We start from the raw sequence: 12,671 nt of genomic DNA, 5'->3' as shown, positions 1-12,671 counted from the left end.
ACCCAGGTCTGTCAGTTTCCTGATGAGTTGTGAGGGGTGGATTGTATTGAATGCTGAACTGAAGTCTATAAACAGCATTCTGGCGTAGGTGTTGTTGTTGTCCAGGTGTGAGAGGACAGAGTGCATTGCGATGGAGACTGGATCCTCTGTGCTCCTGTTCCGGCGGTATGCGAATTGGTGGGGGTCCAGGGTGGGGGGGAGACAGGATTTGAAGTGTGCTAGGACCAGTCGCTCTAAGCACTTAGTGATGATGGGGGTGAGTGCTACTGGGCGGTAATCATTGAGGCAAGATGGGTTGGAGTTTTTGGGTATCGGGACGATGGAGGTGGATTTGAAGCAGGCCGGTACCACAGCGTGGGCCAAGGACAGGTTGAATATGTCTGTGAGCACTCCTGCAAGCTCCCCAGAACATGCTCTGAGAACACGCCCGGGGACGCCATCAGGACCTGCAGCCTTGTGGACATTGATCCTGCTCAGCACCGCTCCTACATCGGTGGGGGAGAGAGTCATAGGTTGGTGGTCTGGCGTCATGTCTGCTTTGGTTGTGGTTGTGGGGTTCCCTCGCTCAAAACGAGCATAAAAGTTGTTGAGCTCGTTGAGGAAGGAGACATCAGAGGATGCGGGGGAGGGTTTGGTGGTCCTGTAGTCTGTGATGGTCTGGAGTCCTTGCCACATGCGTCGGGGGTTGGAGTTGGAGAAGTGTTCTTCTACCTTCTTTTTGTAATGGTGTTTGGCTTTTTTGATGCCCTTCTTTAGATTAGCCCTGGCTGTACTGTAGGCGTGTGCATCTCCTGACCTAAAGGCAGTGTTGCGGGCCTTCAGGAGGAGACGAACATCCCGGTTCATCCAAGGCTTCTGGTTGGGGTACATGGTGATCCGTTTCTGGGTGGTGACACTGTCTGTGGTTTTGGAGATGTAATCCAGTACAGATGAGGCGTACTGGTCCAGGTCTGTGTGGGTGAACATATTCCAGTCTGTGTTTTTAAATCTGTCCTGGAGCACTGCGTCTGTCCCCTCTGGCCACACTTTAATTGTCCTCACAGCAGGTTTCACACGTTGGATGAGTGGTGAATACCGTGGTGTGAGGAACAGGGAGAGATGGTCCGATTGTCCAATGTGGGGGAGGGGTGTGGCTTTGTAGGCTCCAGCCAGGTTGGAATACACATGGTCTAAAGTCTTGTTATTAGGCAAATGAGTATTTTGTCCACATCATCCTCTTCATGCGTGTTGTCTTAATCCAAGCTGTATAGGCTCGAAAGCCTACTACCAATTAAGCATATTAGGTGATGTGCATCTCTGTAATGAGAAGGGGTGTGGTCTAATGACATCAACACCCTGTATCAGGTGTGCATAATTATTAGGCAACGTGCTTTCCTTTGGCAAAATGGGTCAAAAGAAGGACTTGACAGGCTCAGAAAAGTCAAAAATAGTGAGATATCTTGCAGAGGGATGCAGCAGTCTCAAAATTGCAAAGCTTCTGAAGCGTGATCATCCAACAATCAAGCGTTTCATTCAAAATAGTCAACAGGGTCGCAAGAAGCGTGTGGAAAAACCAAGGCGCAAAATAACTGCCCATGAACTGAGAAAAGTCAAGCGTGCAGCTGCCAAGATGCCACTTGCCACCAGTTTGGCCATATTTCAGAGCTGCAACATCACTGGAGTGCCCAAAAGCACAAGGTGTGCAATACTCAGAGACATGGCCAAGGTAAGAAAGGCTGAAAGACGACCACCACTGAACAAGACAAACAAGCTGAAACGTCAAGACTGGGCCAAGAAATATCTCAAGACTGGTTTTTCTAAGGTTTTATGGACTGATGAAATGAGAGTGAGTCTTGATGGGCCAGATGGATGGGCCCGTGGCTGGATTGGTAAAGGGCAGAGAGCTCCAGTCCGACTCAGACGCCAGCAAGGTGGAGGTGGAGTACTGGTTTGGGCTGGTATCATCAAAGATGAGCTTGTGGGGCCTTTTCGGGTTGAGGATGGAGTCAAGCTCAACTCCCAGTCCTACTGCCAGTTTCTGGAAGACACCTTCTTCAAGCAGTGGTACAGGAAGAAGTCTGCATCCTTCAAGAAAAACGTGATTTTCATGCAGGACAATGCTCCATCACACGCGTCCAAGTACTCCACAGCGTGGCTGGCAAGAAAGGGTATAAAAGAAGAAAAACTAATGACATGGCCTCCTTGTTCACCTGATCTGAACCCCATTGAGAACCTGTGGTCCATCATCAAATGTGAGATTTACAAGGAGGGAAAACAGTACACCTCTCTGAACAGTGTCTGGGAGGCTGTGGTTGCTGCTGCACGCAATGTTGATGGTGAACAGATCAAAACACTGACAGAATCCATGGATGGCAGGCTTCTGAGTGTCCTTGCAAAGAAAGGTGGCTATATTGGTCGCTGATTTGTTTTTCTTTTGTTTTTGAATGTCAGAAATGTATATTTGTGAATGTGGAGATGTTATATTGGTTTTCACTGGTAAAAATAAATAATTTAAATGGGTATATATTTGTTTTTTGTTAAGTTGCCTAATAATTATGCACAGTAATAGTCACCTGCACACACAGATATCCCCCTAAAATAGCTAAAACTAAAAACTAACTAAAAACTACTTCCACAAACATTCAGCTTTGATATTAATGAGTTTTTTGGGTTCATTGAGAACATGGTTGTTGTTCAATAATAAAATTATTCCTCAAAAATACAACTTGCCTAATAATTCTGCACTCCCTGTAGCTGCACTTTTAATGCATTCATGCAGCTTATGTGCTGACTTCCATCACGGTCTGTGACGCCTGCAGCCACTGTCTTTACATTAGCTGATCAAATTATTTGAACTATTCTATTCAGCCCAAAGGACGTACGAGGCTCGTGTGAACTAATTACCCTTTTATAACAGGGTTGGTGATCCGTATTTAATTACATGGTTTTCTTTTTATAATCCAGCTACCCATCAGGTGAACCCTTGTTTAATGAGAGAGGGTTTGTTTTTAAATCAGGTTTCTGGAGTTTTCAGGAACTACATGGGTGCCTGAAAAATGTAAAACATTTTGTAAAACAAGTATTTCTTGGCATTACACACAGTGCTTTTGTTTTCTTAATGTTTACTCAAAGTTTACTCAAAGATTTTCACATTTTCACTTTGCCTTTGAAAACAGGTCTGATGACTTACTCAAGTTATTCCTCCATTCAATGCAGATGAGCCTCACTGTTTTAATAAATATAGACAGATTTATATTTTGACATGGTTTCTAAAAATATTATAAAAGGTTATTATAATTTTTTAAATTAACATTCTAATTCTGTTCTTTACGAACACCAGTTTTTGGTTTCTCTAAACATCAGTCCATGTTCTGCGTCACCTGACTAACACAGTTGTCTCTGCACTTAAAAATATATCGTTAGTATGTTCACAGATCTCTCTAAAGCTGTTGATGATCATCATATTTTATTGGAGAAGTCACTCAAATATATTATTGCATTATTATGTAGAAATGGTTAAAGTTCAAGTTCAACAGAGGTCAGTTTTTATGTGTTTTGAGCTGTTTCGTCAAAGTCAGATTATTCTGTGGAGTTGCACAAGATTCCATTCCTGGATCCTTGTTATTCCTCATCTATATTAATGATTTTTCTAAAGTTTCTAGGATTATTCAGTAATAATACAATTAAATAAATGCTTAAATATACTATTTTGAATATAATCAGTTTAATCATTTTCTGTGGTAAAACTAAACTCAAAGGATTTATTTCTTCCTCGATTTGTGAATCTTGACATCTTTATTTTCCTAAAATCCTCACTTAGGGCTGTCAGTTTTCTATGAGATATAAATTATGCTATAATAATTAAACCTACCATGGGTTGAGAGGTGGGGTACACCCAGGACAGATTAGCAGCCTGTTGCAGGGCTAACACAGAGAGACAGTGTCACGATCCTGGATCTTTTGACCCAGCGTTTTGGGTTTTAGTTTATTTTGATGTTTATGTTTAAGTTCACTTATTTATTAGTTCCCCCTTGTGTTTTTAACCCCTGTGTTAAGTCTCCTTTCTCCTTTATGTGTTTCATGTCCGCATGTCTTTTGTTGTCAAGTTCATGTTGTCATGTCTGCGTTTTATTATGTTTCCTGTTTTATTTTGAAAGAGGTCCTGTGTTCCTATGTTCATTGTGTTTAGTTTTACACTTCCCCTGTGACATCGTTATGTTCATTTGTTTCAGCTGTTCCCCCACATGTTGCCACTTCTCCATATCACCTCATGTGTGTATTTCAGTCCTCAGTCTTCCTGTGTTCAGTGTTTTGTCCTCCCTCATAGCTGTGTGTAATTTCCCTGTGTCTCCCTGTGCATTAGTTTTTCCAAGTTTAGTTTGTGTTGTTTTGTATCACTTTTTCTTCAGTTCAGCAAATAAAGCTGAATTTTTGAGTCAAGTTCCTGTTCTGCAGAGTTTGCTTTTGGGTCCTTCTCCTGCCTGCACACATCCGTTTTGTGACAGACAGTTAACCATACACACGCATATTCACACCTTTGGGCAATTTAGAGTAACCAGTTGGCCTAATCCCACTAACTGAATGTCTGTGAACTGTGGGAGGAAGCCGGAGTAGCTGGAAAGAACCCACACAGACACAGAGAGAACATGCAAACTCCACACAGAAAGGACCTTCTTGCTGTGAGGCAACCGTGCTAATAAATTTCATATTTCAGTAAATTTCATGTGTGGACTCATTCATTATCTGCATTTAGCCAGTTTTTAATATGAATTAAACGGAGGCTACAAAATAAGTGCACTGACTCTTCTCCTGTATGTTATTTGTATTCTTTTTCATTTTGGGGATTATTTGTAAAAGTGTAAAAGCAATACGTTGAAATTGAGAATTATTTGTGGCTGTCTATCTACGAACAAATCTGTCTTCCACTTTACTTGATAAAATCTTTTCATGTTGATTCCACAGAACGATTTATTTATGTAATCTCATCAGCCGGTAATTCTTCATTTTTTACCTTCATCATCGCTTCTGATTGTGCGTAAGTGCTTAATGTACACAAACTTTGACCAAATGTTTTCATAACCAATTATAAGTATTATTAGATAACCTTTGATTGGCTACTTGCCCAGCAACAAAGACTATGGTTACTATAACAGACTATGTTCTTCGTGGTAAGTCTGACAGTTTCAGCTTTAAAAACAGACAAACACTGAGTGCTTGTGTGAGCACTCAGTGTTTCCTCCACCCACATCTGTTCGATGATCACCCGACACAAATCCAACAGTGTGCCTACCGCAGTCAGTCAGCCAATCGCATGAGGAATATTGTCTTTTAAAGACACATAAAACCTGCCCAGCAACTCCTCAGCTTTGTTTCACCGTGCTGCCGTGATGCTTCCATGGAAGTTTCAATGAAGAGGCGAACTGGCTTCAGTCCAGACAGACTCAGTTCGCATGCTGGGAAAAATGTTGTTCATATGCATTTAGACTAAGTGAGCAAAACAGACTCAGATATTGATTTAGAGAACTCGCTGATTGTGTCAAGGTAATGATGTCATTGCTTGGCCTGCTAATAAACTTCTTACAGATTTTATTTTTAAAGTACTCAAATGGAAAATAACCACTGAGCTTTACCAGCTCAGATTTTAACTCCCTGTAAATGTGTGTGAGGACCCTAGCTGCTAGCCACATATTTTCAGTGTGTGATGGTCTGAACCAATGTTCCCTCTAATTTTTCATGTGACTGAGCAAACACACAAACTCCCTGAGCGATCCCTTGGACCACTGTGAGCAACAGCAGATGTGTGCACTGTGGTCACACCAGCATCGAATCCATGTTACATGGTTTATTAAAATAATCAAATTACAGCATTTACTATTAAAACCCGATTCTTTGATCCCCATGATAGAACAGAGAAAACCCGACTCAGAGTGGTCAAAACATTTATAATTCTTTATTCAATCATCTTCCGGAAGAGAGAAAGCCCTGCACAGCCCAACGCCAGTGGCAGGATCTCTAATATTAGAAGCTAAGAATGTCTCACATATAGGTGTTATTTTGGTACTTTATACATCACACAATTTCGATACAAACAACTCCTTATATGGTACAAGTTCCTCTTTTCTGTCTGGCTTCCTGCATTTATTAATATGCTTGTATAGCTCTACACTAACTTCCTGTTTTTCAGTCTGGCTGAGCACTTAGTTTATGAGTCAAAAGTGGCCTTGCTTTACAAACCTTCATTATTAAAGTACATAAAACAATATAATCAGAAAATAAGCACTAAGAATATATTAATTACACGACAAAGCCTGTGTGCGCTAGTACCGCTTGCCACTCGTTCCCAGTATCCTTTGCGGTTTTACCCCTGAATGACATCACATTTTCAATCTCTATAAAGTCCACACTTTTTCCGTCAATTGTTCCGTCTGTCCTGCTCACATTTCCAATAGTTGGTACATGTTGTCATTAACGTGGCTTCACTCCTCATCAGCCGCTTTGCTAGCTAAAACACCGGTGTCGGCACATAAGGATGCTGTCATAGCCTGTCAACAACGTTGATTAGCTGCGTATATACGAATGTGAATCGTATCTTTGGCTGGAGCAGCCAGTCACCGGTCACTCACTGACTCACACTGCAGATAAGAATGAATTGTTAACGTATTTATTTTAATTTCAATTCAGGTTAGTTTTTTTTTGTGTGTGTGCAACGCAGATTTTCTGTGCGCACAGACCGTGCCAACAGTGCGCGATTGCGCATGCGTGCAGCTTAGAGGGAACATTGGTCTGAACTGCTTGTGGAATATAGGAACATCATCTCGCTGAAACCAAGACTGTCCCTGAAAACGACACCTGAGGGTCAGTACATGTCGTTCCTAAATCTGTATTATTGTGGCATTTGCACATGTGCAGGTTGCCCTGCCATGTGCACTAATGCCCCCCAAATACCTTTAGGGATGCTGACTTTGCACTGATTGGATGGTCTTGCTCCTCTTCAGCCTGTAGGATCCAGCATCCATGATTTCCAGCAGAGTCTGGGACTCTAATTGGTCAGAAGAGAGGAGAGGTTACCCCTAAGCCTACATCCATCATAGATGAGCTCAGGCTCAGAGAAGACAGACGTGTTTGCTCTATTTGTTCTTTATGTTCTTTATGTGGTGAAGTTTGAACCTCACGTGTGGATGCACGGATGAGCTGTAGTCCCTGCTGATGGTCTTCAGAGTTTTATGATCTCACGCAGATATTTCACCACAGAATCATCTCTGAGGACCTGAACATCACCAACATCCAAGCTGTGCAGCCCGGTCCATGTGTGCAGGCATTTCTCTCGATCCTTTGAACCTTTTCAAGAGATTTTGACCCATAAACAAACAAATCCAAATAATTCAAATTCTTCTCAAATTCTTCTCAAATTGTTGAATTATTTGTCCACGTTTTTCGTAACAGAACCATAAACATGTTCTCTTTAGTTCTGAAACAACTTTTTGTATCTTAAGTCTCTAATTAACCTCACTAGTTGGAAGAAGTCCCAAACACCTGCCCCCCCAAGTATTACACGACTTTCACAGTCTTGTTGTAACATGTTGCTAATTTAAAATGAAAACTTAAAAAAAAAAAGTTTCTGCATGTCATATATTTTCTTTTAAATGCATTTTTAAAGTGATCATTCATTTGTGTAACTTACATTTTGTACATCATCCAGAGTATTTTAGAAATAAATGTTTGCAACATGCAGAAAAGAAAAGAAAATCTCAAAAATGAGATGAACAGAATAACTTGCTCACGGTTTGGAAATGTTTTAAAGACCTTACTGCATTACTCAAAGTGTGACTTAGTGCCAGTCAAGCAGGAACAAGGATTTTCCAGTGAAGTCTATTTTGGCGTTGGGTGTTCTTTGATCTGATACCATCAGTTGTGGTTTGGCTGCTGCATATTACAGATTGCAGAGCAAAAGGAAAACATTTCAACTCAACAAACCACTGCGACTAGTTAAAGCACTTTAACTACAGTTTTTCGAGTGACTAAGGTAAGACCCGACGGTTTAACCTTAACATTTCAGATTAATTCATTCATTCATAATTAACCCATAAAAGCAAAGATTGAACAGAGCTCAAATTTAAATAGTTACAAAAGTTTTTAAAGATTTTAATTTAATGTTGTTTGCTCAATGATATGACTTCAAATGCATATGCAGGGCTGGGTAATAAATGGGATCATAATAAAAATGTTTATATAAACTGACAATCAAACTGAAATGTGCTTAAAATACTGATGAAGCTTGTCACAAAGCCTTGTTTGTGGTTGTTACCTGATTTAACATCTGATATTTTTAAAACTAATGAAACAGCATTTCGTGTATATTTGATGCTTCTTGGTTACAGTGTATGGTTCATGTGGCTACTTTTTTTTCCCTCTCAGACTTTAATTGATCTCTAAGTGATCTTTCTCATCAGCATGTTGTCATCCTTTAAACATGCGAACAGCATTTTCTGTGCATGATTTGGAAACATTAAAGATGATATTGAACTGATTTATTGCAGAAAGGATTAAATAAATCATTTTATTTTTTTTGTTGCCCAGCCCTACAACTATGTACTTACTATATGCTAAATCAGTATAGATGCATGCATCTATAACACATAATATCTTGTTTGTTGGTAGTAATCTGCATTACTGATGCAGTGAACAGAAACAAAGGTCATGCAACTTTTGGAAAAACTGATGAATCCATTCCTGTTCCAAAATATTTTTGGTTAAAAATGTAAATTTTAGATTAATTATAAAAAGTTATTGATATAAAAATCAAGAACAGACAGGTTACAGTTGGTATGACCAGTCTGCAGTTCACCTACAGAGAGTTTCTCCGCCAATGATGGATCACTTAAAGTGAGCTTTTACACATCGCCGAGCAGTCGGGATGTTTGTAGAGGCAAAACATAAAAGCTAGAAGACGACGAAGTCTTCTTCAAAAAGCTCAAACATGCGATTCATGCCCGCCGCCACAGTGAAAAGTCAACAAATAGAGGGATCAACTCCAAAATCCATCATAGAACTCATAAAGAGGGGTAAACTCATTCCCAGAGTGTTTTTAAATGTGCACTAACTGATGCAATACTAATAATTAATATTCATTAATATTTTAATATATTAGGGGCTTGTATCAAAGTGCAGGTGAGGAGGCATGATGAGAAGACATCATGGTTTCAGTTAAAAAAAAATCACAACATCAGCTCTACACACTGAAAAATGAAGTGGTCCAGTACAGGAGTGAGACCAGCTGGAAGTAAAGTGACACGAAAGTAGTAGAAATACTGCCAGTTGTTTTTAGCTGCTCTGTGACTTTGGTGTCCACAGATGTATCAAACTGAAACCAGCGCGGTTCTTAAGAATGTGGGAGCCGATGCAGAACTCATCTCTAATAACAACTTAAATAACAAGATGGATCTGCTGACTCTGGTCAAAGTCAGTGAGGGAAGATTCTGGCCCGTACCAAAGTACAAGCCCATGGAGTTCAGCCTGTCTGAGCTGGCCGAGCTTGAGGAGGAAGAAGACACATGTAAAGGTGTGTAACCACACACACACACACACACACACACACACACACACACACACACACACACACACACACACACACACACACACACACACACACACACACAAATACACACACACACACTTGGTCCCCACAAGTATAATAGCATTCCAATTTTCTGTCACCACAAAGACATCTAAACATGTCCACTCAGACACACCCAACATACTTATGTGATGCTCCTTCCAGATTATAAGGAGGAGGTCTTGGTGAAGGATTTCACGACTACTATGGAGACAAAGGGGAGTGGAGAAATTGGTGGGGGAGATGATATTGTGGGTAAAGCCAAAGTTGAGGCAACTGGTGATACCGTGGATGGACTGGAACAACCTGTGAGCATTATAAAAAAGAAAGCCGACGTTAAAAAACTGAGGAACAAGTTCAGTGGCAGGTAAGTGTCCGTCTCTCTGCTCGAGTTCAGCAGCAGACTTTCTGTAAACATGGAAATAACTTCCAGGCCTGCGTTCTTTCTTTTGTCCAGCGGGGGGCAATTTAAAAGGGTTATCAGATAAGATTAGATTAGATTAGATTAGATTAGATTAGATTAGATTAGATTAGATTAGCCTTTATTATCTTGGGTGACATTTCTCTTGGACAAACACGAGATATAATAGGTAACATGTAATATCAGGTAACACACATACAATTTCATCATCACCTAAAGAAAATTTGTACCCAATTAACTCAGGGTTTTGGGTTTTTTTTCCTGTGGGCATTGACTCATACTCTTTATAAAGGATATGATTGATATCCTCAGAGATTTTCAGACTCTTCTTTATCACTGACTCTTGAAATACTGGAGGGCAAGCTCGGGGAGCGTGCCAATTATCTTCTCACCCCTTTCAGTCAAATTTTGAAATTGGGAACTGAACTTAGCAGAAATGTTAGAAATCCACATATGATGAACCTGCTGTATCTGACAGTCCAGGTAAACACCTAAATACTTAAACGTGTCACTAGTTCAACCTTCTCTCCAATAATTCATCATGGTTATCATCACGTAGTTATTTGTATGTTGCTCCCACAGCCCTCTGTGACTCCTGTACGTATAAGCTCAGCATGTGTAAGATTACGATTAACTTTCACTTACGTTTATCTTGTAATTAAAAACACCACATACCATCTAACTATATGTGCATCCTCCTTTGCCAACAGTTCCTAACCTGTTTCCCTCTCTTGGTGCTTTCTGTTTCCAGGAAAATAAAGAAGGAAAACATGGAGTTACTGGGACTGAAGGACAATGACAAACTGACTTTTGTTTACCAGAAAGTTTACAACAGCGGGCCTGTCAAGATGATTCGAAAGTCTAACAAGAGTGGGTCCATCTCAGCCTCCTGTCAGAAGATGCTGCATGTTCTTATAAAGGTGAGTGAATCTGACGTTTATCTATGAAAGCTGAACTTTGATGGTATGAGGTGATTAAATATGTACTGTAGAACATTGGAATAGAGCCAAACTAATTTAACCTGAAACCACAACAAGCCATCAGAGAAAGTGAAAAGTTCTGTATGGGCTCTACAGAGAATCAGCTCATCTATGAACACTGAGCCAGCCCGGTCAGTTCTTTAATGAGCAACACAATCTAATGTGAACAGAAACATCAACATGTCAAAAACAAGCCGACCTGATGGCAGACTGGATAATCAGTCCATCCTCATTATCACCAGTTACCTCATCACTCATACTGTAAACTGTAAAGCTGCTGCGTTGGTCATTTTAAACCACTTCAAGGTTGCTTTAAATCTCAATTGTAAATTGTACATTTTAGACTATTATTGACCCTTTTTACCTCAAAGTGTATATTTACTCCCCTGTCCTTAGTCTTAAAGTGTATATTTATTTCCTACTCTTCCTGTATTTATTGTTGTTCTTTTGCACTAAATGGAACTGGAGCCTCGTTGTCTCATCTCTGCTATATACACTGTACTATATGTAGCAGATATGACAATAAAGTTTACCAGCAGACACCAGCGGGCCAAAGCCCCAGCACCTGGTTGATAGAGAAGTGCACCAGGACCCAGGCAGACCAACCAGAGCGCTGGAGTGCATGGCACCGTCAAAGGCTAATAGTGCACTGATAATATAATTATGAGCTCACTGATTCTATGAGCTTTAATGATAGTCCAGAGGCTCTGCTAATGGCAGCGCAACAACAGCAGCAGGTCAAGAGAGTCCATTGTTCTTATTTTTTGTTTCTAAATGCTGTATAAGGCAACAAGTATTCACCACAGAAACAAACAGTTTCTGCACAATCCTGATTTTAATGTATTTAATGTTGTATGATTAAGACGTTGTTCTAGCACTCTTCTGATCTGTCTGAGGAACAAACCGACGTTTCAGTATTTCTCAGTAGATCCAACATCGTGTTATTTGTATTTAGGGCAGCAAGAAGGAGGTGACGAGCTTCACTGTGCCGGAAAACTCCACCTTTGGTTTTGGTCTCATGGAGCTAAAGATGGATGATGAGAAGCTGAGTAAGAGTACATGACTGTGTTTAATGTTTCCGAGTAGATTTAGTGTGTTTTCCTGTTACTGAATGTAACAATGTCTCTTTTCTCATCTTAGAAATCACATGTGAACCCTTTACTCATAAAACAGGTTTATTCGGTAGGTTGATTCTCTTGTTGAAGGTTTTTCTTCTTCATTTATAAATGTCAGATTTAGTCTTGATTCCATGTTTGCCTTGATCTTTACTTTTGGGAGGCGTGAATGATTAAATCAAGTTTGACAGTTTAGAATAGAATAGAATAGAATAATCCTTTAATTGTCCCACAAGAGGAAATTTGGTTGTAACAGCAACCAGAAAGACACATATACAAACAAACAGTACACAGGACACAGAACAGAAACATACACAATTTGTTCTTACATACTTACATCAAGGACAATGGTTTCTATAAACAGAGTACTGTACAGTTATTAAATTAAATAAAATTAACTACAGATGGCAAACCCAGGTTGTAGTGCGAATCGGTTGATTAAATTATTGCAGTTACAGCGCAGATGTAAACATCTATGATGTTGTTGGGAGCAGTTTTGATTGTACAGTCTGACAGCTGCAGGGAGGAAGAACCTGCGGAAATGCTCCTTCATGCATCTAGGA

General features: G+C 40.2%; 1 protein-coding gene across 1 annotated transcript; it reads left to right on the top strand.

The window, feature by feature from the left end:
* The first annotated feature begins 7,953 nt into the window (after nt 1-7,953).
* LOC113024928 (uncharacterized) lies at nt 7,954-12,056 on the top strand. The gene is made up of 5 exons (XM_026172231.1): nt 7,954-8,002; nt 9,331-9,538; nt 9,758-9,959; nt 10,765-10,933; nt 11,949-12,056. Exons 2-5 carry the CDS (start codon nt 9,331-9,333, stop codon nt 12,054-12,056), a joined length of 687 nt encoding a protein of 228 aa, XP_026028016.1. The 5' UTR covers nt 7,954-8,002.
* Nucleotides 12,057-12,671: the final 615 nt, after the last annotated feature.

Source organism: Astatotilapia calliptera, chromosome 7 (genome assembly GCF_900246225.1).
Source record: "Astatotilapia calliptera chromosome 7, fAstCal1.2, whole genome shotgun sequence".
NCBI classification, from domain to species: domain Eukaryota; kingdom Metazoa; phylum Chordata; class Actinopteri; order Cichliformes; family Cichlidae; genus Astatotilapia; species Astatotilapia calliptera.
The sequence above is the reverse complement of the archived record's forward strand: the minus strand, read 5'-3'. Positions and strand labels throughout refer to the sequence as shown.